The sequence below is a fragment of the Blennius ocellaris genome (assembly GCF_963422515.1).
Source record: "Blennius ocellaris genome assembly, chromosome: 20".
In the NCBI taxonomy this organism is placed as follows: domain Eukaryota; kingdom Metazoa; phylum Chordata; class Actinopteri; order Blenniiformes; family Blenniidae; genus Blennius; species Blennius ocellaris.
Genome location: NC_137669.1, coordinates 15770171 through 15792277, shown reverse-complemented (window position 1 = coordinate 15792277; position 22107 = coordinate 15770171). Strand labels below are relative to the sequence as shown.

General features: G+C 44.0%; 1 protein-coding gene across 1 annotated transcript; it reads left to right on the top strand.

Moving 5' to 3' along the window:
• The first annotated feature begins 13276 nt into the window (after positions 1 to 13276).
• Positions 13277 to 20401, top strand: trib1 (tribbles pseudokinase 1). The gene is made up of 3 exons (XM_080515565.1): positions 13277 to 13928; positions 14726 to 15018; positions 17828 to 20401. Exons 1-3 carry the CDS (start codon positions 13608 to 13610, stop codon positions 18300 to 18302), a joined length of 1089 nt encoding a protein of 362 aa, XP_080371691.1. The 5' UTR covers positions 13277 to 13607; the 3' UTR covers positions 18303 to 20401.
• The last annotated feature ends 1706 nt before the right edge of the window (positions 20402 to 22107 follow it).

The following is a 22107-nucleotide window of genomic DNA, read 5'->3' as shown; positions in this document are numbered from 1 at the left end:
GTTTGGGCACGCAGAAAGGACACTTTTGTGCAACGGGAAAAGCCTTAGTTTACTTGTGTTCTTCAATGACGACTACAATCAGGGGCAGCCGTCTCCCCAAGGTACGAGTCTCATCACAATTAAACATTGTTTAGTGCAGTAACCATGCTGGATCCATGAGCTCGACCCCAATTTTCTTAGCTCCTCTGATGGTAGCTTTACAAAGCATCAGTAAAAAGTAAAATGGAATTTTGCACAATTAGCTGCACCACAACAACATGCAATTTCCATGGGGATGCATGTAAGGGAAGGGCCAGCTGCCTGTCCCATTCTCCACTCAGCCTGACTTATTCCACTGAAATGCTGGTTTTAATTGTGAAATCAATAGAAGCATTTTTCATTTGCCCCTGAACTGACATGAGAGCAGCAATGTGGTTTCTTTGTTCCATTCAAAAAAAAAAAAAAGATAATATTTCAAAGGCCAACTTGCATCCTGTTTTTTTTTTTTTTTTTCCCTGTGGGTTTTGGTGTACTTTGTAATCTGCAGAAACAACTTTCCCCAGGCTTTCACTAATCATTTGTTCCATTTGTTTTACTACTGCAAAACCTGGATTTAAAAAGACCGGATCAGCCTAACCCCATCAGTATTCACCCGGAGGGAAAATGACATAACACGAAAATACTGGGGGAAAATCAACACTTACTGAACACTGAGTCACAACCCGGTAACTTGCCTAACACCCCGGCCCTGCCTCGGCATTGTCGCACAAACAAGCATGGCTCCTCTTCAGCCCGTTGAGCTACAAATAGCACATCCCTGTCCTGATTTCCGTGATGGCCTTGTCACGACTACACTTACCGAGCCGCATGCAGCGTGTTTTTGTTGTGGCTTAAATGGCAGAATGTGACATTGCAGCTAACCCGAACCAGTATCAGCAGTGGAGCAGATCATGTTGAAAGCAGTTGTGCTGAAAGAGGTCATACATGTTTTGGTTTTGGCTTTTGTTTTTCAGACTTTACAGCAGCAGTCATGAACACACATATGAAGCACGTTTATAACACATGTCGATTTCGTGCAGTGTGTTCATTATTGCCAGAGAAACTTTGATGTATATACACACACACACACACACACACACACACACACACACACACACACACACACACACACGGCCCAGGGCTGTTAAAGCAGCCGGGCATGACAGATCACGCTGCCACTCCATTATTATGTCGTGTTACGATTAATAATGCATGTTTCCTGACACCTTAATTACCTCCGCCCACACCCTATACACATACACACACGCACTCAAATGCAGACTTTCAGTCAGCAGGAGCTCTGTCACATCAACACGCACACACTCTCCCTGTGGAGGGAGCACATCAACGACACCCATAACAGTGGCTGAGGTACGTACACAAAGTAACTGCAGCTGCTGTCTGTCCCTGTCCGCACACTGCAGGACGTGCTGTTCACTCGGCCGTCACGCATCCATAGTGATCCTGTCACACTGACTCAGCGCTCGCTGAAATGTGCAGCTCTGAAGACAAAACCTGTTTCCTGCAGGTCTGACTGACAGGGTTAAATTTGGCGCAATGAATCACCATTCAACAAAATTCTCCCCGACTTAAATCTCAATGGGGAATACTGACTTGGAGGCTGAAATGTGTAAAAGTACATGCTGTTGTTATTTTTTATAATGGCTGGATGGCAATTCAGATGATACATAAACCCTTTGGAATAATCAGCTTTCATATAATATGGATGATGCCTGACACTATTACGCTCACCATGTTGTTTTTACAGTAAACCCTAAATAACAACTGGGAAAGTCTCCTTTTGTAGCCTCAAACAAATGTTTAAAGCAAGATCAAAGCTACACAATATGATCCGGGTTATTCTTCCATCACAGAACAGCTCCCGCAGTGCCATATGAATAGTTAACCACAAACTCATTTTATACCTCTTTTTGTATGTATCCTTTATTCTGTAAAGTGAGGACTTCAACATAGCTTCAGAATAAAAACATCCTGACAGTGCTGTGTCAGATATCTTGCTAAGCCCATTCTAATTCCTTCTCTGTATTTGCAGTACAGGAGATTGGGATGTGGGGTTTTTTTTATATTCCTGTACAGAGCCCTCTATAAATAAGAGCATGTGTTCCCACACAATTCATCCTGAGTTACTAAGGACACAAAACATTTAGCCAGCAGTACTGTACAGTGTCACAGTGGTATTTTTGAAACTTAAAGCTCACATCGATGTCTTATGGAGGGCGGTAGCTTGCATGAGTGGTGATTCAGGTTCTTCTCTGCTCATATGCAAGTTGAAGCTCCTCATTCAGACCGATTTCAGAATGTTCCCAGCAATTCTAACAACTGGACACTGGCTGTACATTGTGCAATTTGGTCTCTCTCAGATATGAGAGGGGCAATTGAACTTTGATAATAAAGTCGTTGGTCCATTTTCATACAGTGGACAACCAAGGTCAAGTGTCACATGACTATCAGTCTTGCATAATCCTCTGATATTAATTTAAATGATGGCAATCTCATTCCACTGAGCTACTACTCCTAACAACCGTGGAAATTTAGCCAAAAACTAAGCAATTTGTCATTATCATTCTTGTGTACTGCTGTGCATCATCGCTGTTGTCACCACTGATTCAGTGAAAGGCAACTTCGTACCCTAGTTTATAAAATCCTCATCACACTGCGGAGCAAGCAATTAACTTTTAAAACTGCTAAATTCGTACAAAAATCTGGAAGCCAGCATATAAACGCGTATGACAAGGCAGAAACATGAGGATTCAAGACAGCCAACCGAACATGATGACTTCATGCATTTTTTTCACCCTTGTGAAAGCTCATAAAAAAACTCTTTTTTTTTTTTTACTGCACACTAAACATGTTTTTGAGTGAAAGCACTCGTGACCAAAAGCAGTTTGCAACAAAAAGAAAAAAAAATGTGTTGACATTCAAAAACGTGAGGAAAAATGCTAATCATACCTGCAAGGGTTAAGTTGCTTCAAGATTTATGAATGACTCAATAATTGTTCTAAAACATTGTAAACCTCACGTACTTTACTCAGCTTATCTGATGTTTGGCTGATAAGGCCGCCAGGCAAAAACAGGAAACACACATTGATGGGAACTGCTGCTGACAACAGTTTAATGGTCAGTTCCTATTTTCCCAGTAAGTCCTTCTGGTTCCCAGGAAGATATATGTGAACAAGAGATTCTTACTCCTGTTTTGAGACATTTGAAAAAAAAAATACACGCAAGATATTCTTCCAGAGAATACTACACACACAATTGTCAGCCTTATGGGGACATCAAGTTTACATGCATTTCATGCAGGCTTTACAGCTTCACGTGATTAGTTGAAGCCCACATTTGGGAGCAATTTGGGGTTCTGCGTCTTGTCAAAGGGAAAAACTTGGAAATTGGGTATCGAACCACAAACAATGGCCCGCTCTACCAACCGAGCCAAAACCACCTTACTTGATTACACTAACCATAAACATGTCTTCACCTCAATAAATATTCAAAAATGTTTCGTCTCATCTTCACAAAGACCTCCAAACAATGTGTCCCACATATCTGTGATTTACTTCGACTTAAAAAAAAAAAATAAAAAGAACCTCCACTTGATTTACTGTATTTACATTCGAGCAGTAAAAACAAATAATATTTGTGGTCCATGTGACGAAAGTGACAACTCATTTGGTCAATGATGTGCTGCTACCATTTCTGATCTGCATGTCCGCAGCGCTCGCAAACTGCCTTTGTGAAAGGGATCAAAGACCTCGCCGTCAATGATTTCCATTCAAAAATATTCTTTTAATCCAAGATGTCACGTCAGAACTTTCAGTCCATTTATATCAACTGTATAAGGAGTATGATTATCAGAACAATTATAGTGATGATCACAAATCGTGTAAGAAGAAAAAAACTTTGCATATTGTTATCATTAGATTTTCTTTTTCCCTACTTCAAGTAAACTATGTGGAGTTTGCATGTTGTCCCTGTGCATGTGTGGGCTTCCTCCAGCTTTTTTCATTTTACTCCCACAGTCTAAAACTTGCCTTCGAGGTAAGTTGGTTAAGCCCTTCAAATATTTGATCCAATTCTGAATCAACAAGTTTTCAGCTTTTTTCTTTTCCCCTCAGTTCAGGATGTTGTTTTTTTTTTTTTATTTATTTAATTTGCGACTCGACCTAGAATCTCTTCTTAATTAGGAAGCTGTACCATCAGGATTCACCGGGGACAAACGCCTATGGATCCATTCCTTTGAAAGATTTGAGTGCCTGTTTCAATAACATCATGTGTACTCCTTTATGATGACATTCTGCTGTTGAAACTCAAACACAAACTTCATGAATGTTAACCCACATTTTCAACATCCTTCAAAACTGATGAAACGCCAAGAAACGCGGGGCCTAATTTTCAGCAGCCACACAGTCTGCAGTTAATGGAGCAAACCTCGGCTTTCATCTTACTCCCGTGAGTTGTAGTGCAATCATATCATTAAAGGCTCCGTGTTAGGTAATTTGTAGAGTGACAGGTTGTTGTTGCTGCCTGAATGGCTAAGTGTGTGTGTACACACAAATACTTTCTTTTTTTTTTGTCTCTTCCTTCCCCTTTCTCCCGTCGGCCAAGCCCTGGTTCAGGCAGTGTGTTCCAAAGCATGGGAAATAATTGGCCATCCCTTTCATCACAGGATTATGAGAATAAATCTCCTTTTGGAGCACAGCAGCGCTAACAGTCATTGAAATCCTGTTACATGGGGTATTATCCTGCAATTAATTGCTTTTTCCAAACGCTAAGCTCCTCTCTCCCTCTCGCGCTCGCATACTTTGATAAATTCACTATTGGTTGACTCACTCTGGAAAGAGGTTGGGGGTTATGGGACTTGTAGAAGGGATTGGTAACAAGTAAGAGGGGTCTTTTTTCTGCAAATCTGGCTCTTGCTCCAAGTGTCATTAATGATGATCCAGCCTCTCATGTTTTGGCTCGAGGATGTACTTTGCGTCCGCGGTTATTGAAATGAAAAGTGACGGAGGCTCGTCTCACCCGGGAAGATAATTTAGTGCAGGTACGTTAAAAGCTGGCAGACCTTTTGAACAGCGGGCTGTAGCTTATCCTTCATCAAGCATCACGGAGGAGATTAATGTCGGATGACATTTTCATGTGGCATCCTCTAAGGCGCTGTTTGTAAAAGAATATTTTTAACACCACTGATAGGATAAATCAAAGCGAGTGACACCGGGGGAAAGAGTGCGAGGGAGAACATCAAGAAGAGAGCGGACAAGCGGAAAAACAAGCCATAAAATATGTTGACGTATTTTTAGCCAAGCCAGCAGCGAGTCTCTACGGTCTGTCACTCAGGAAGGCCGGTGCTTTGGTTCACGCCGAAATACCTCAGCAACAGCATTGTATAAAAAAAATGTTCTTCAAACATTTATAGAACCCCAGAATCTGAATGAGTCTGTTGATCTGCACGAGGTTTACCTACACATTAAAGTTTGGGTGTTTTAGTGGGGCTTTTTCACAACAAAGTGCAAAAAAGTGTCCTGGGGCAAAGTTGTTCAAAACAACCACAATCAAAGGTAAAGTGAAAGCAGGCTGCGATTAAAGCAAATCTGAGATATGAATAGATATTAATCAATCAATAATCACACTTCGGTTGAAGAGCATCATTTCTACAGTATAAACCACCGCAAAGTGCTGAATAGAATGCTGGGAAAATGAGACAAGCAAGTCAGCAACGACAATAAAGAAAGATAAGACAAGTACAAATCTTGTAGCGAACCACCCTCATGCCTTTACAACGATTATTGCAAAACCAACAAATCTCTGCAACAATAAAGTCGATACGTTACAATACTGTGGTCATGGCTGATACACTGGGACCGAGCCACTAAGTTCTTTAAGCCCGCTAAGTTACACGCTCATGTAAGAAGATCGCTCTCGCTGTCGGCATGTGTGTTGTGGGTGATCAACTGGGTATAAAACCATGAGCGACTACTGCGAGTGATTACTCGCACACAGGAGTATTCAAATGGGAGGTTTTGCATGCTTGTGCCCTATTTACACAAAAACAATCTGCTGGAAATGATCATGTTGCTGAGGTCGTTTCACTATTTGATACACCTGAAATCACAGTGTTTATCTGCTTTATAACAACTCAGCAGAAGTTGTAAAACACAGAGCATTATTTCACAAGTCAGTGTTAAGAACAGAACATTTCCTTCATTTGTTCTAAACTGTAGGGAAAATATTTACTATGCTGAGCGAATTTCTGTTAGAATACAAAAAGCTGCATGTGTTGAGTTTACAGAAAATGCTACATGGCACTTGTGCTCACATAAGAGCAACTGGAACAACTAAATTCAACCAAACTTTCTGAAAATGTTTTTTTTTTTTTTTTTTTTTTTTTTACAAGGAAGTTACTTGATTTGTTACAAAAGGAAGTGAAAACGAAAAACTAAATGCAAAAATATACTGTCATACTTTCTCAATGGGGGAAAAAATTAGTCTAAAGACAGTTTAACTGAGGAAACTGACACTGGAAAAGTGGGAAGTTTCGGAGAGCTCCCGGGACTTATTTTAGCATCAGTCAACAAGACCGTATTTACGCAACAAACATCAGTATTTCCATGTGCTTAGAAGTTATGTCAATAAATCAAATCAACACATTTCACCTGTGTTATTTACCTGGACATTTACACAGGGTTGTTTGGTCATCATGTGAACACGAGCAAGTGGAAAATGGGACTTTCCAAAGTGGTATCTTAGCGAGTTCCCAGTTGCATAAAAATTCTGGCAAAATTCATTTGGGAGTTTTTAACACAATATAGAAATGCCTGCAAGAATCTGGAAGAACTGAAGAATAGATTAATTCTAATCAAAATATCAAATTGCATCCATATATCCATATTTTATATCGCTTAATGTAACTTGACAATGGGTGAAAAAAGTCCAGACTCTGGACAGGCTATGAATTAAAAAAATAAAATAAAATGTAACAGAATTCAATAGGAAATGTAAGACAAAGAAGCAACATAAATATAGTAGATTATGAAATCTAGTGCTAATATACTGTATGCCAAATGTGCTGGAGCAAAAACTGGAAGTCATTTAAAATGAACTTCAGGTTTTTGGAAATCTATCTTTGTACTCACAGACATGTCCTTTAAGGTACTTCTCATTATTGTTGTCATAATTCTCTTCTTCATGCTGGTCAAATGAAAAGCTCTGCAGTAACTTCAGCGAATTTACTGATCTGGATACAGACTGTAAAGAAGTAAAACAAAGTAAAGTTCAGTCCCTGGCTTATTTCTTTACAATCACAACATGAGGTGGGATTTTTATGTTGGACTGCTCCTTGAGGACATTTTTGAAATGGGCTGATGTGGAGGGAGACATCCATCAAAGCGACTGTGATCATAATTCACACTTTGATCTACAAACCTCTTCCCTAATGTAACAAAAGAATGAAAATGAAACAATGAAAAGAGAAAAGCTGATAAACTCACGTCGCTTCTCGTGTCTATTTCTCAGTGCGTGTTTTCTCATTCCACCGACGGTGACATCATGGACTCGACCTGTTTGAGCAAGGATAGCTTGTGTAACCTCAGTGATGGGCCGGTGACAGTATGGTGTGTGTGTGTGTGCGCAACTCTCTCTCACACACACACATATATGCATACACACAAAGTAATGTGTGCACAGACGCCATCCACTTCCCATTCGCAACAGGAATCCCCTTGAGTCATCCTGAAGTGGATCTCTGACAATAAAGGCGACTGTTTCAGTAAAATCATGTGCTGAAGAGCGGCGGATAAAGACGGTGTTATGAAATGATGTTCTCGGGACATGAAGGAAAGTGAGCTGATCTTTTCAAATTAAATTGTGCTGATGGAGAAGTGAGTGGGATGCCTGGTACATATGTGACCTTTTCCAGTGAAACTGAGCTCCTGCCATTGCAAGAAGGGAAAACTCCACAGTTTCACTCTGAGTGTACGTTGACCACTTCAGTTCGCTGGATGGGATCTACAGTAGCCTGTTTTGCGGGGGTTGTTATTTGTGATATTTGCCGGAGAGTCAAAATTAGCTGGAAATACATAAGCTCTGGGAGGAAACCAGAGAAAAGGCAAAGACACATGCAAACTCAGCAAAAGAAAAAAAAAGTTGCCTCGAGCTCTGAGCTGAAGTTGAGTCCAGAATTATGTTGCTGTGAGCAGACAGTGCTTTGCTGATCACTTTTGTGTCTTAAGGTAAACCGCTAATAAAGTATTTCAGGCTCGTATCCCGAGTTCATATCAGCAATAAGCAGATCTGAGATGGTCCGCCATCGGAAATCTGCTGATCGGACCTGGAGCCACTGATGTGTTTATGGCGCTTTTGGAGGTTGAGTGACAAGCTTGTCATGTGGTTCGATGTTTCTTCAGCGCTCAAGTGTTTCATAATTCAAGTGGAAATATGCGTGTGAGTTATTCCAGGAAGACGTAATAATGTCACAACATAAAGCAATAGTTATAATTATCAGTGAAAAAAAGATAAATGCAGAAAGTTTAAAACTGCTACGACGAGTACTGATATGATCGGACTCTTTGGCTTTCCTTGTCACACTGATGCATTTATGTTTCTGTTCCATATCACCAATTCTGGCAGTGGTATGTTAATAAGAGCCACCAAAGATCTTAACATTTCTCAACAGAATACTATTAGCTGTCAGATAAATAACAGTATTTTTCAGCTTAGAGCTTCACAAGCTTCTACAAAAGAGCTTTTGGGGAAGTCTTTGTGCTGAGTGTGTGCAAACATGACAACTCCCCTGTGTGAGAACAAATACATCCAATCAATGGGGAACAATGTTCTAGGTGCGTTCACCGACGTCAAATCAATTAGTGGCCGTGCTGTAAAATGCGAGCACGCCAACTTGATGTGATGTTTGAAAGAATGAGCGTACGACGCTTAGCTGGGGGTTTAAAATTCACACACATCAGTGTTGCCAAGCCTATCAGTCTGATCCGACCACCCCCGTCTCAACCTTTGAGATCAAAGAAATGATGATGGACAGATTGGGATAACTCGCAAATGAAGGGGGGGGGGGGGACTATTTGGCCAGACAACGGTCTGGAGTCCTTCCACATGAAACAACCTCCATATCTGCTCCTGGTTTGATTGATTGTCCTCGAGGTCAGCGTAGGTTGTTAAAATATAGAGCGTATTCAGGAGAGGTGGTTATTGCGGGCTGATGACTAATTTTGGATGAGACCTCAACGCGCCAGTTCACAGAGTTCGGGCAGTCTAGCAGCTTATGTCAGGATATACGGTACAACGGAGGACGACTCCTGGGACCGACATTCTTCCGCAGCCACAATTTATGTCCTAACAGAATTGAAATTTAATCATCTTTACAGCAAGCGTATAGTGGGGAAAAAAAGAATCCACTGGCGCACACGTCCAACATTCTAACTCAACATTCACAGTAAACTGTCAGCTGGCCAAAGACACAATGGTAACTCCAGACCACCAGACATTTGGAGAAAACAAGTTCGGTTTTTACAGAATTCCTGAAAGAAAACGCAGCCGCGGGCTGTTCATATCAACAGAAGGAGATGATGGACACTTAAAATTGCTACTGCTGGATTCAGCACCTTCGAGTGATTTTTTTCTTGAGATGCTGAAGTATTGTATGAGTCCTGTTATCATGAAAATACTTCACATATTTTAAATACCTTTGCTCTAGCAATGAAACGATTTTAAAGGATGGTGTGCATTTGTTCCAGTTGATCACGCCATCGTTTACATTTGCTTTAATATAATTGGGGCGAGAGTCGATCTCAGCCAACAGTCTGGACTGGTCATCACAGGGATAAAATGGAGTGACAGACCGTCATCCACACACTTATGGGCAATTTAGAGGCAACGTCTCAGCTGACAGGCCTGCGATTGATTGTGGGTGAAAGCGGGAGAGACTACAGTTGAACTTTAAAGCGCCACACGGAGGGTGGAACCCTTAAATCAGTGCCGGTTGGCAGTGAAGGACGCCAATTCAGAAACTGATATTTAGTAATAAGCTAAAAACAAACAAGAAACAGGTTAAGATCGCGTACTAATAGACGCGAAAATTGTCAAGATATGAAACTAGAAATGCATCTGAACATGAATAAACCAAAGCACGATTGAGACGTGAAACACAAGAAACGAGGAAATGAAAAACTGAACATGGAAATACAAAATATAAAGGACAACACGAGCAGTGTAAACATCAGGTCTTCTGGCTTTGAGGAGACTCTTCAAACCACTTCACACCTGCCCAATACAGTTGAACTGATTTACACATCATACGATACGTTTGGCTGAGTACCGCTTCATTTGAAGAGAATCTGTGATTCTGTTAATTAAAACCGGAGTATTGACCATTTCTTGGTATGTAGCTGCTATTCATAAAGTCGAGCAAAACTATCGGAGCAAAAGAGGATAATTAAAGTAATCAAACGTTGTGAATACCAGACAACCGTCTTTGAGCGATGCATGAAAGCTTCCGAAATCCGACGAAGTGGTTTGTTTTCTTGGTTCTCTCGTTCTGTTTGTAAACGCAGCTCAAGAGGTCACTGCTGAAATAACACCTGCACTTCTTTTTTCTACCGGAGCAAGCCAAAACGTTGGTTGTGGAAACACAGCGAGACATGAGATGCCATACTGACTCATTGATGAGAAAGGTTTTGGGTTTGTTGTGTTGCTTAAATCAAGAGAAAATGTAAAATGTCCTTTATTGAAAAAATAAATTGTAGAAATTATCTTGCGCTCAACCACAAATATACAAACAGTTTGCGGCCAGTCCCTGTATGTTTTGTATAAAATGGTAGAGTTTATGTCTATAAAAACTGGATCATTTATTGTTACAGTAAAACTATTCTAAATGTATTTCACTGACATGTCACTCAAAGGAGTTTCCTTTTAAGTAAGGAGTTTTACTTAAATGCCACTGGTGTGTGTGCGTGTGCCACTAGATTCCTTTAAATGAAGAATAATTCACAGTGAAGGTTGGCTGTCAGCCAGATCAGACCTGAACTATTCTCAGAGCAGATCAATTCCCAGCTTCTCTTTACCGCTGCCAGTGGTGAGTGACTCAGCTAATTATAACAAGGGAGAGCATGCCCTGAATATTGCTTTCTCTCCCAGCGCCGTGGCAGGAGGATTCAAATCACACTCCTCCACGGCCTCTGTGTACACACACACACACACACACACACGCATACTGCTGACCAGCTATATATTGCCACAACGAGCTGTTAAGCAAGATAATCTACATTGTGTAAGAGCAATACACAGCACACAAGTCGTGGTGTGACCTTGTGCGATGATTGCAACATAAACTCTCAGTTACGTCGATTTAATCCGCCATATCACGCAGGGACGCAAACACTCCGTTTAATCACAGCCAACACAAGCCAGCTTCACCCGGGAAACACTGCCGTCACCCTCAAACGGGCCACAAACGGGCGTCATCACTTTGATGTCAGGCAACAACAAACCTTTTTGGCCTTCAATCCCTCTGATGCCCACAGCGACTGCTCATACTGTTTTGTTTTGGTTTTAGGTTGTTTTTTTTAACTTCTACGACGAGAGAAAGAGGGAGAGGAAACCTGTTGCTGTGCCTGCTTGGCAGCATGACAAACACACTTGCTCACAGAGACGCACACATCAATCAGTTTGGTGAGTCACCTTTTTTTCGTGGGACGACCACTGCACAAAGAAAGAATGCGAGGCCTAAAAATAACAGCCATCATTCCTATGGAATCCGCAGCTCGTCCATGTTTGGACAGCCTGCAGGAACAGGTTCGCGTGACCTTTTTGAGTCAAGCTGAGCCCCGACTGCTGTGACCTGGTTTAAGTACGTGACCTCTTGCGGAAGGAACTGCATTGGAAATGTGAAAAAAAAAAAAACGGAATGGGTTTGGAACGACACACTTCTGTTTGGCCGTATGAGAGGTGACACACGTGTGCGCGCGCGCACGCGCACGCGCACACACACACACACACACACACACACACACACACACACACACACACACACACACACACACACACACACACACACACACACACACACACACACACACACACACACACACACACACACAGGCCAGCTGGTGCTCTGTGTTTCAGTGAATGCTCGGTGAGCCTCTATAACTGCAGCCACTGTGCTCGCCTCGCCATAAAGCAGGGGAAAAAAGAGAACTCTTGCACAACGTGCACATGGTCACGCGTGTGCGCCGCACACGCACCCCGGCAAACACACAAACATGCGCTTTTATAATTACTTTGTACCGTCGGCTCATCTCAACTCTCATCATCATAGGAATGATTTATTTTTCTTCCTTTTTTTTTTTAGACTTGACTGCAAAAATATAATTCACCCTTTGATTTCCACTTCTTGCAATCTGCATTAACACTCCACAGTAATTCAATGAATATATTTTTCGAGAATATTGCATAATTCTGGCACAGATTGCACAGTGTTGGCTCGCTTGTTAGCAGTGTTTGGTATACAAGGAGTATCAACTTAGAATCGGTGTCTCTGGGAGCCTCGGCGGCTCTGATGTTGTTTGCGGAGCCACACTAGCATATTTTATGTGAATGCTTATAACCTGGCACCACAACAGCTTTATAGGGGTGAGTCATGTCCACATTACAAACAGGCCCAGCATGGGAAAAATTCTGAGTGATGGCAAAGGCTCATACACTGGTGTTTTGTACTGGCTGGTTCACACTGCAGGTCTATATTTGAAGAGCAAACACCTCAGGTGTAGTACAGGAGGCCTGCGGAGAAACAACCGGTAATAAAAAGCAATAGGAACTGAACATTGGGGAACAACTGAGTCAGGCTATGAGTTTTAAAGATCGTTAATTATTGTCTAAAACCATGTGCATGATGAGGAAGCGGTGATAAGTAACAGATGATTTCTTCATTCCTCCGGGTTGCTCAGGTTCTTTAGTATCAGCATAATCTCAGAAGCAGGAATGTTGAGAATCATGACACCCTGACGAACATAGCAGGGGGGGGGGGGGGTGGACACAAACTGATGTTTGAACCATATGCTCACTGGTCTGCTGTGAAAGGTAATACTGTGTCATCAGAGCCGCAGGCTGAGCTGGAGTCGGTGCCGTTACAGGATTGCTCAATGGTTGTGTCACCAGGAGGCTGGACTGGTCGGGCGGAGTGTTTGAGCTCAGAGCTCAACATCACTGGAGCTCACTCACTCTCAGCCGAGTGTGAGGCAGCCTCTCTTTCTCTCTTTCTCCCTCCCTCTCTCCTCTCTCTCCCTCTCTCTCCCTCTCTTTAACTGGGGGCTCTGATGATCGGAATTCTCTCACCAAAAAGAACACAGACCTCAGAGCAGTCACTCTCCAAGAGGAGCCGGGATTGGATTACTACCAAAGAATCCGCTGAAGTTTCATTTATACATCAACTATCACGAGTGTCGCGGGGAAATGGAGCGCGCAGTTTGTAGTTTATTCTAACCATCAGAGGGACTCATCCTAAACAAGGCATTTTTAATTTTTTTTGCCATATATATTTTTCTAGTTTATCTTTTGTTTTTGCTGCCATGGTGAACCGGCCTGTGAAGATGAACTTGCAGTGGAGCAGACCGGCGCAGTGCATCCGCACCGGGAGAGTCGCGCACAAGCGCCTGGACTCGGACGATCAGCCGCCGGCCAAGTGCGCGCGGCTGAGCGCCGAGGCGGGGGACACGCAGGGACTCCTCGGCACCTCTCCCGGTTCCCCCGTCTCCCCGGTCTCACCCCCGGTCTCCGCCACCCACCAGGGTCCGACCCGGATAGGACCGTTTCTTCTTCTACCTCTGGCGGACCGGGAGAGCACGCACAGCGCGATGGACACCGACACCGGCGATGAGCTGCTGTGTAAGGTATGCGCAATCCGCTCATTGTGCAATTTCTTTGAATGGACGCTGTTTCAAGACGCCGTCTTGCTCAATAGTCCCGTCTGACGTGTCAAGCTGTATTTAGCTCACTTTTTTTTTTTCCATCAAATGTTACTCTCACGCGAAACGTGTCACCTTTTACGCAACCGCAGGAGAGCTGTATATGGTTATTTTGGAACTGGGGGCTCGGTTATTCAGGATCTGTTTACAATAGAGAGGAGGTAACCCCCATGTAGTCAGTGCTATATTGTGGAAATGGATCATACGTATTGAAATCCATCTCTCACTGGCAGTGAGGCTTCAGACTGTCTGTCAACTGGGCTCATTTGCATATACGTCACTGCAATACGCCACGCTGTGACACACAGAGGAGGAAAAAAAATAACAGGAAAACATGCAAAAGAGACTACCGTGATCACAATCTGTCTGGGTGAAGACAGGGTCCTCTGATGTCTCAGATCCGTGTGTTTACTTTGCATGACAGACCTGCAGGCGTTTGTCTTTTGTTGATTAATAAAGTTAATCGCTTCAGCGTCGGTGATTCATTTGTCATGCTCCTGCAAAAGCCGTGCATTGAGCTGGAATCAAAGCATATCCTCCGCCTTTTCATTTATCTCGCTGCCAAATTTTGCATGGCTGTTTCCTCAGATGATCATTAAGAACACACTGACCCATTGCCGCCTCCTCCTGCTCACAGCCACTCTTTTTCCTCTTCCCTTCCTCTGTATCCCCAATATCCAACCTGCACCACCACCCCTCTCTCTCTCTCATTCTTCTCGCAGGTCTTTGAAATGGGGGTATACCAGGAAAAGATCCGAGCTTATGGGATTCTACCAGCCCACAATAATGTGGCCGGCATCAGGGACATCATCATTGGTGAACGAAGGGCATACGTCTTCCTGGACAAGGACTTTGGGGACATGCACACCTTGGTGAAGAGCTGCCGGCGGCTGGACGAGGAGCACGCCTGCAGGCTCTTCCGTCAGGTGGCTCTGGCCGTGGCACACTGCCACCAGGCAGGCATCGTGCTGGGGGACCTCAAGCTGCGCAAGTTTGTCTTTGCCGACGAGAAAAGGTGAGATGAGCAGCTTTGAGGGGAAGAAATTCTAAATGTTGCTGCAGTGTTCGATGACATCTGAACCCCCCCCCCCCACACACACACACACACACACACACACGCACACAAACACACACCTGTTCAGACGAGTTCTCTCTGTGTGCGATCAAGCCACAACAGAAGGACACAACTTTGTTTGGACGCTGTCAAACTTTAACACTTTCAGTGTAGTGGCACATGCCAGTAAGGACACGGAGCAAAGCATAGCAGCAGCTGATGCACACAGGCCATGTGTGCAGATATCGTGGGCACAGATAGAGTAGGAGGTTCTGTACTTGTGGAGGCAGACTGCTTCGCTTCCCAGATTTTCGCCCTCTCTGTCTGTCTCCGGTTCTCACTCTCGATGTGTCTCTTTGTATGCACGTTGTGTGCTTCTCTTTCGAAGCGTGTGCACCGACGTGGTGGGTGTCAGTTTGGCAGACCTGCGAGACGAGGCTGATGAATGAGACAATCTCACACTTCTGCAGTCTATATCTTAGAATACACGTAATAATCATTATTTATTAATACATTACATCTTCACTATGCTGCAGAGTCACTGGTGCTTATGAGAAGGTTTCATTCACATGGAGTTTATTCCCTAAAGAAGTTTCTCATGGCACAATACTTTGACCTCGCTCTCACACCCCCGCCACACACACAGAAAACACGCATACATACATGCCTTACTGTCTTCATCTCTGAATGCTGCATTCTACTCAGGAAGACACACAAAATCCCTACTTACGAAACTATTTGTCGCCTCTTTGCCCTTGCGTCATTCTCTTTCCTGTAAGCACCCGTTGATCCCACACAACCCCCCCCCCCCCCCCAGCTTTAGCTCTCCAAGGGCTCTTTTTAATGGTGACTTCTCAACAGTAACATTCTCCAGCCGTGACCTCTGGGGTTTGCAGGGTCACTGTGGATGAATGAGAGCAGACAGCCAGTGAGAGGAGTTGAAGTTGGTTGCGTCCCTCTGATAGCTATACGGCTGCAGAGGGATGAGTCACAGTGTATATGTGCAGAGCAGGGGGGGGGGGGGGGGGAGCTGCAGAGTGCATTTTCTTTTCGTGTGTGTGTGCGTGTGTGTGTGTATCCATACATGCACGTATGAATGCGTGCTGATTAGACATCGAGTGCTTTAAAAGCAGCCGTCCATTGCAGACTGAAATGGCTTTGTGCCGACAATCAACTATTTGCTTCAGCAGATGACGGTTTTACAACAGCCTTGTTTGTCCACTTGACCTGCGAAATCATGTGATGACAGCATCTTTTTCACTTCTTTGTGCACTTTCACTGATGACATCGTGTAATGTCACAAAAGCCATTGTCTGAAGTAACTTGGGGAAACAAAGCTGCAGGCTTCACCGATAACATTAAACAGCTGTGTGACATCATGGAATTTGGTTGCATTTATCTCCTAAAAAGGGTTGTTTTTTTTGTTTTTTTTCGCACACGGAGATCAGACGCAGGCAGACGTCGGCACACATCTCACTTGAACTGCTAAAATGTGGTATGACCTCATTTGTCCCGTCATGCAGTCCTCAGAATTCTCAATCAGACATCTTTGAAGCCCCAGCACACGAGCTGTGACGCAACGTCCGGCCCAACAATGCAGCGCTCCGTCTTGGGACGCACAAAGTCACAACAATTTGACAAACGCTATCTTAGCTCAAAATCCAACACACACACACACTGCACTGCACTGCACTTGGAAAAGCCAGTTAGGGAAGGTGACTAGCACTGTGAGGCATGCGGAGCTTCGCTGTCGAGCCAGCCTTCCCGTGCGTCACTGATGTGGCAACAGCCATTTGAGGGTAATTATGGGATGGCTGGCGCCGCAAGTGTGGGACCCAGGTGCAGATAGCCTCGGCTGGAGAAAGAGGAGAGGGAGGAGGAAGAGGAGGAGAAGATATGTACTCTCAACAGAAGGATGAGTCACTCTCTCCACCCCTCTAACTCTTTCTGTGTTGTTTCCTTTTCTGTCCCTATCTCTCCTTCTCCTCTCCTGACTTATCTCCTCCACTATCCTGTTGTTGAAATATCGTTTGCTTCCTTCTGACGGTCAGACCGTTTCTCTGTCAGACCGTTCAGGTGATCTGGAGTGATTCTCATTCGTGCACTTGATCAGTCCTCAACCCTGAATTATAAACCGATTACACATCACTTTGGCATATTTGGCCGTTCCGTGAACATGGTCAACTTTCCCATCCTCTGCACTATGTTTTGCGTGAGAGCGTCGCATGGAGAAGTATCTCATTCTACAAATACACTCTCACAATCGAGTTGCTCTGGTGCAGGACTAAATGTACGTCCTGTCATTAACAGGGCTAAATATAGCATTGTGTGTGTGAGTAAGGAAGGAGGAGGAGGGAACTGTTGGAGTAGTGTATTTATATGTGTGTGTTTATGTGACCATGTGAGCGCCAGGAAGTCATTGGAAATTTGCTTAGGCAGCTCTCTACTTCTTAAACTGGACTCAGTGTGGTGCACTTAGGTCACTGTGAGTTCAGTGGTTGGTGTGTGTGTGTGCATGTGTGTGTGTTGTATTTATCTACACTATGTGTCCATCTGTCTGCTGTGCAGATTAAGGCTAAAGGAAGGATGTTCTTAACACTCAGCCTGACTTGCAGCACTTATAAAGCTGCTCTCTCATAGTCGTGGTGGAGTCGTAGAAATAAAAGCAACAGAGATGATCATGTTTATTATAAATTATATTATTGTTATTGTCTCTGTCCATAAATGTCACCCTGCAAGTTTCTGACGTGGCATCAACTTTTCTTCACAGGACCCAGGTGAGACTAGAAAGCCTGGAGGACTGCCGCGTTCTCGAAGACCCAAACGACGACTCCATGTCGGACACCCACGGCTGCCCCGCCTACGTGAGCCCCGAGATCCTCAGCGGCTCCACACCTTACTCCGGCAAGATGGCCGACATGTGGAGCCTGGGGGTCATGCTGTACACCATGCTGGTGGGCCGATACCCCTTCCACGACCCGGACCCGGCCACGCTGTTCTCCAAAATCCGCAGGGGCCAGTGCTGTCTGCCCGAGGGCCTGTCACCCAAAGCCAAGTGCCTGCTGCAGAGCCTGCTGAGGAAAGAGCCCTGGGAAAGACTGACGGCAGCCGAGGTGCTCGCTCACCCGTGGTTCCACTTGACGCCATCGTCACAGGAAGTGGCCCTGGGAGAACAGGAAGTGAGCTCGGCAGAACAGATGGTCCCGTCCTTTGAGGTGGAAGAAGACGACGATTTGTTCTGCTGACAGACTCAATTCAGCCAAGTCTGATTGAGGGACCAAAACTAAACTGGCAACGGGGGATTCATTGTTGTTGGGGTTTTTTTTTTTTTTTTTTTTACATTGTCACTTTTTAGAATTCATTTGTGTACTGTCGTGTGTACATACACCCTCAAGCTTTCTACAAGAACTTACTGTACTGTATTGTGTCGTCGTATATGTTACTTGCTAAGGGCATTGTTCACAATGATCACTCATTGTGTCTCTATATGTGCGTTTATAGAATTATTTGGTGCTAAACATAACAATAATTCAGAATTTGGCAGATTATGTCCAGAAGATAATCTCTGCAGGCTTCTCTACATGTATCACAGCAATCTAACCCCTTGGCGAACGGTGGCCGTCACCGTCTGAACTCACGAGGCCTCAAAAGGCTGGAGACGACTCTGAGACGGGAGGCGAGCAGACCAGGATGTTGTTCCTCTCACTCTCTGACCAGGCTGCAGGCTCCGCCAAGCTGACTCACCGATTAAGTCGAGGAAGGCCAAGCACGAGCTCGGCGTCTGGAAGCAAGGCAGTGACATAGAGTGAGAAAGATGGCTAGCGGAGGACTGACGTGTCACACTCAGCGGGACACTACGAAGGTGTCTCACTGCCAATCTGGCAGCGTCTCAGCAAATGGAGAGCATTTACAAATCTCACACCATGCACAGAAGGTTGAGAAAGGCAGAGTGTTACTGGTGTAAGACTTGCAGAAAAATGCACAAAAAAAAAGGTTGTCACAGGCACTCGGCAGCAAGCGGTGACACCAGGAAAAAAAAAAAAAAAGTGACTTGTAAATGGGGAACAGAGCATGTTACCTCTCAGTAATCTTCTCATTTGTAGATGCTGGCAAAAAAAAAAAAAAAGAAGCTATTTACCATTTATAAAGCTTGTTAAAATCCAAACGGTTCCAAACAAGAAGTATTTGCTCTGATGTCACGAGTACAAGTCAGATGGATGCGTTTAGCTCGTCTGTGTCTCATGAGCTAAAGCGAACACTGACGCTTCTGGTCTGAGGTGAAGAGTTGGGAGTTGTTCACACGCGGTCACATGCCTCAGTAGCAGAGGTCGTTAGATAATTCTTACGCCTGAAGGAAAAAACAACAACATTTTAACGGGGTAAAAAAAAAAAAAAAACACTGCATGGACGAGTCTCGTGATGCATTTTACTGAAGCGAGCAGAATTTTAAGGTTTGAATCTTGAACACAACACAGACAATGAAGAGTTTGTGAGCTGAGCAGCTGAGCCTGTTCTGCCTGGACGAGGCCGAGCTGTGCCGAGTGTTCGTATCGAGTGACTGAATCAGTGGCAGTCGGGCGATATTTGATGTTGCTCGTCTGTTGATGACTCAACACTCGAGCGCGTCTTTAGAGAATGGTCCCGACCTTGGCCGGAAGAATCTGTTCAGACTCTTTTACCTCTTTAATGGTACTTATTTTTCCCCTTTTCCTTATTTCAAATTTTTTTATATATTTTTCCGGCTGGAGGCTGTGGATCCATAGAGATGTGTCTTCATAGTTCGAGACACGACGTGCCACATTCTAAATGCACCTCTAAAATATATATTTCACGTTGACATGCAGATAGAGCTTGAATGACATCCAAGGACTGCAGCCACCTCTTGCGTCCTGAAGCAAAGAATGACGAGGATGCTGAATCTGGCATATCTGAGAAGTGCTTAGTTTTGTAGTCATGCAGTTGTCAAGTGATGATAAATGACGAGTTTAAGTTGAATTTTTGTTTTTTTTTGTTTGTTTCATCTGCTTGTGATACTTAGACAGGGGGAGAAAAAAAATCATGACAATCCGACTTGTTCCTTACAGAGAAGTAATTTCTGACTTCATATCTGGTTCATACATGTAGAGCGAGTGACGCGTTCATGTGACGTGTAGAGTAAACTGACACGGGTGCACAATCTTCATATTGCACTGTGAATTATGTATTTGTGACAGAGCCTTGAGGCTATTATTAGTCCAGGCAGGTTACACACAAGAGTTATAGTCGCTGTACAAAATATGTAAATATGTATATTTGAAATATGTGTGGAGTTGTTGAATAAAGATCACGTTTTTTTTCATATTCACACGGCTTGTTTTTTTCCATCTTTCTCACACACACACACACAACCGTGCAAACACCTGTGCAGCTCGACTGCATGCCTCAGAGGTCCCCCACCACAACGCGCGCACGCACGCACGCACACACGCACACACGCACACACACACACACACACACACACACACACACACACACACACACACACACACACACACACACACACACACACACACACACACACACACACACACACACACACACACACACACACACACACACACACACACACACACACACACACACACACACACACACACACACACACACACACACACACACACACACAAATTCTCTCTTCATCACCACAAGAGGGAACAAAACAGTTTGTTTTTTTCATTTCCCTCTCGGCTTTCAATTTCTTCCTTTTAGAGAGGAAAACAACTCTCTCTTTCTCCATCTCTGCCTCTAACCATTTACTCTTCTCTGACCTTTGCATAATGTAACATTTAGCTCCTCAAACAGACAAATGTCAATAGTGGGTCAGTGTCTTTTCCTGGAAAACGCAAGAGGGAACACGAGCGCTGCTCTCATTCTTTTATCCTCCAGCTCCAATAATAACCAAAGGAAAATCAAGGTCAACTCATCAAATACCAAACAGCGACGCTGTTCAAACTCAAAATACGTGGATTCTTTTGTATCCACTCCACCTTTTACTTGTGAATCATTTGTTTGACCTATAAGAGCTTGGCATGTCTCCACCCTCGGTGTGTTATGACTACCCTAGGCATGGCCGGCCGGGGCTTGCGTAAGCGTTGTGCGAGAGTGTGTGTTCGTGTGCATACCTGCCTGCGTGCGAGCACAAAAGTCAGATTAGGTATCAAGAGGATAGCTGGAGTGTCTCAGCCGCCGGGAAGCGACCAAACCAGCGATTGCCTAACGCGCCAGAGCCAGGCTCCTCCGGGGTCTACGGCAGCGCCCCTGAAAAGTATCAGCTCGTCTTAGTTCAAGTAATAAATACCTGGAGAAATGTGCAAGTGTGAGAAAGAGACTGTTTGGGACGGGATTGAAGAGATCCGTCATTCCGTGGCCACATAAGTTCATCTTTTAATCAGGATAGCTCATAGTTTAGAGGCTCTTTCACATTCACGCTGACAGTTTGGTATGAAAATCGATTCATATGTGTGAGATGATGCTGTTTCAAAAACATGAAAAAGACGGAAACGAAGAGCTGAATCCTAACAACCCAACAGCTCTTTCACGAATCTACCAAACAGATATAATTTTTTAAGTATTGCACTCTTGTCATTGTCTCGGGTTATCAATTTTTCCAGTTCCAAGTTAGGCCATTGGCAAAAGTTTCATATTTATTGTCTCATCTAACTCCTGGTAGGAAAGTATTCTGCGGTCTGACGTGTTTATTGTTTGGTTAATGTGTGTGTGTGTGTGCAATAGTAAATTGAGGTTAGGTGTTGAGAAATCCATTCAGGTACGACGTGTGAGCTCATCCTGACCCGTGGCCACAAGAGTAAACCAAGTCTTTCCTTCTGACCCATTAAAACCTTCCCAGTCAAGTAATTCTACAACATAACTCACTGGATTTTCCTCATGACGTGTGTGTCCTCCTGTTCAGCTGTCGCACACACACACACACACACACACACACACACACACACACACACACACACACACACACACACACACACACACACACACACACACACACACACACAC

What these genes read in the sequence shown, in the direction of transcription:
- trib1 (XM_080515565.1), top strand. Translation starts at nt 13,608, where the DNA reads ATGGTGAACCGGCCTGTGAAGATGAACTTGCAGTGGAGCAGACCGGCG. An exon ending in GCGATGAGCTGCTGTGTAAG is followed by an intron (nt 13,929 to 14,725) that starts GTATGCGCAATC and finishes TTCTTCTCGCAG; the next exon opens with GTCTTTGAAATGGGGGTATA. An exon ending in GTCTTTGCCGACGAGAAAAG is followed by an intron (nt 15,019 to 17,827) that starts GTGAGATGAGCA and finishes TTTTCTTCACAG; the next exon opens with GACCCAGGTGAGACTAGAAA.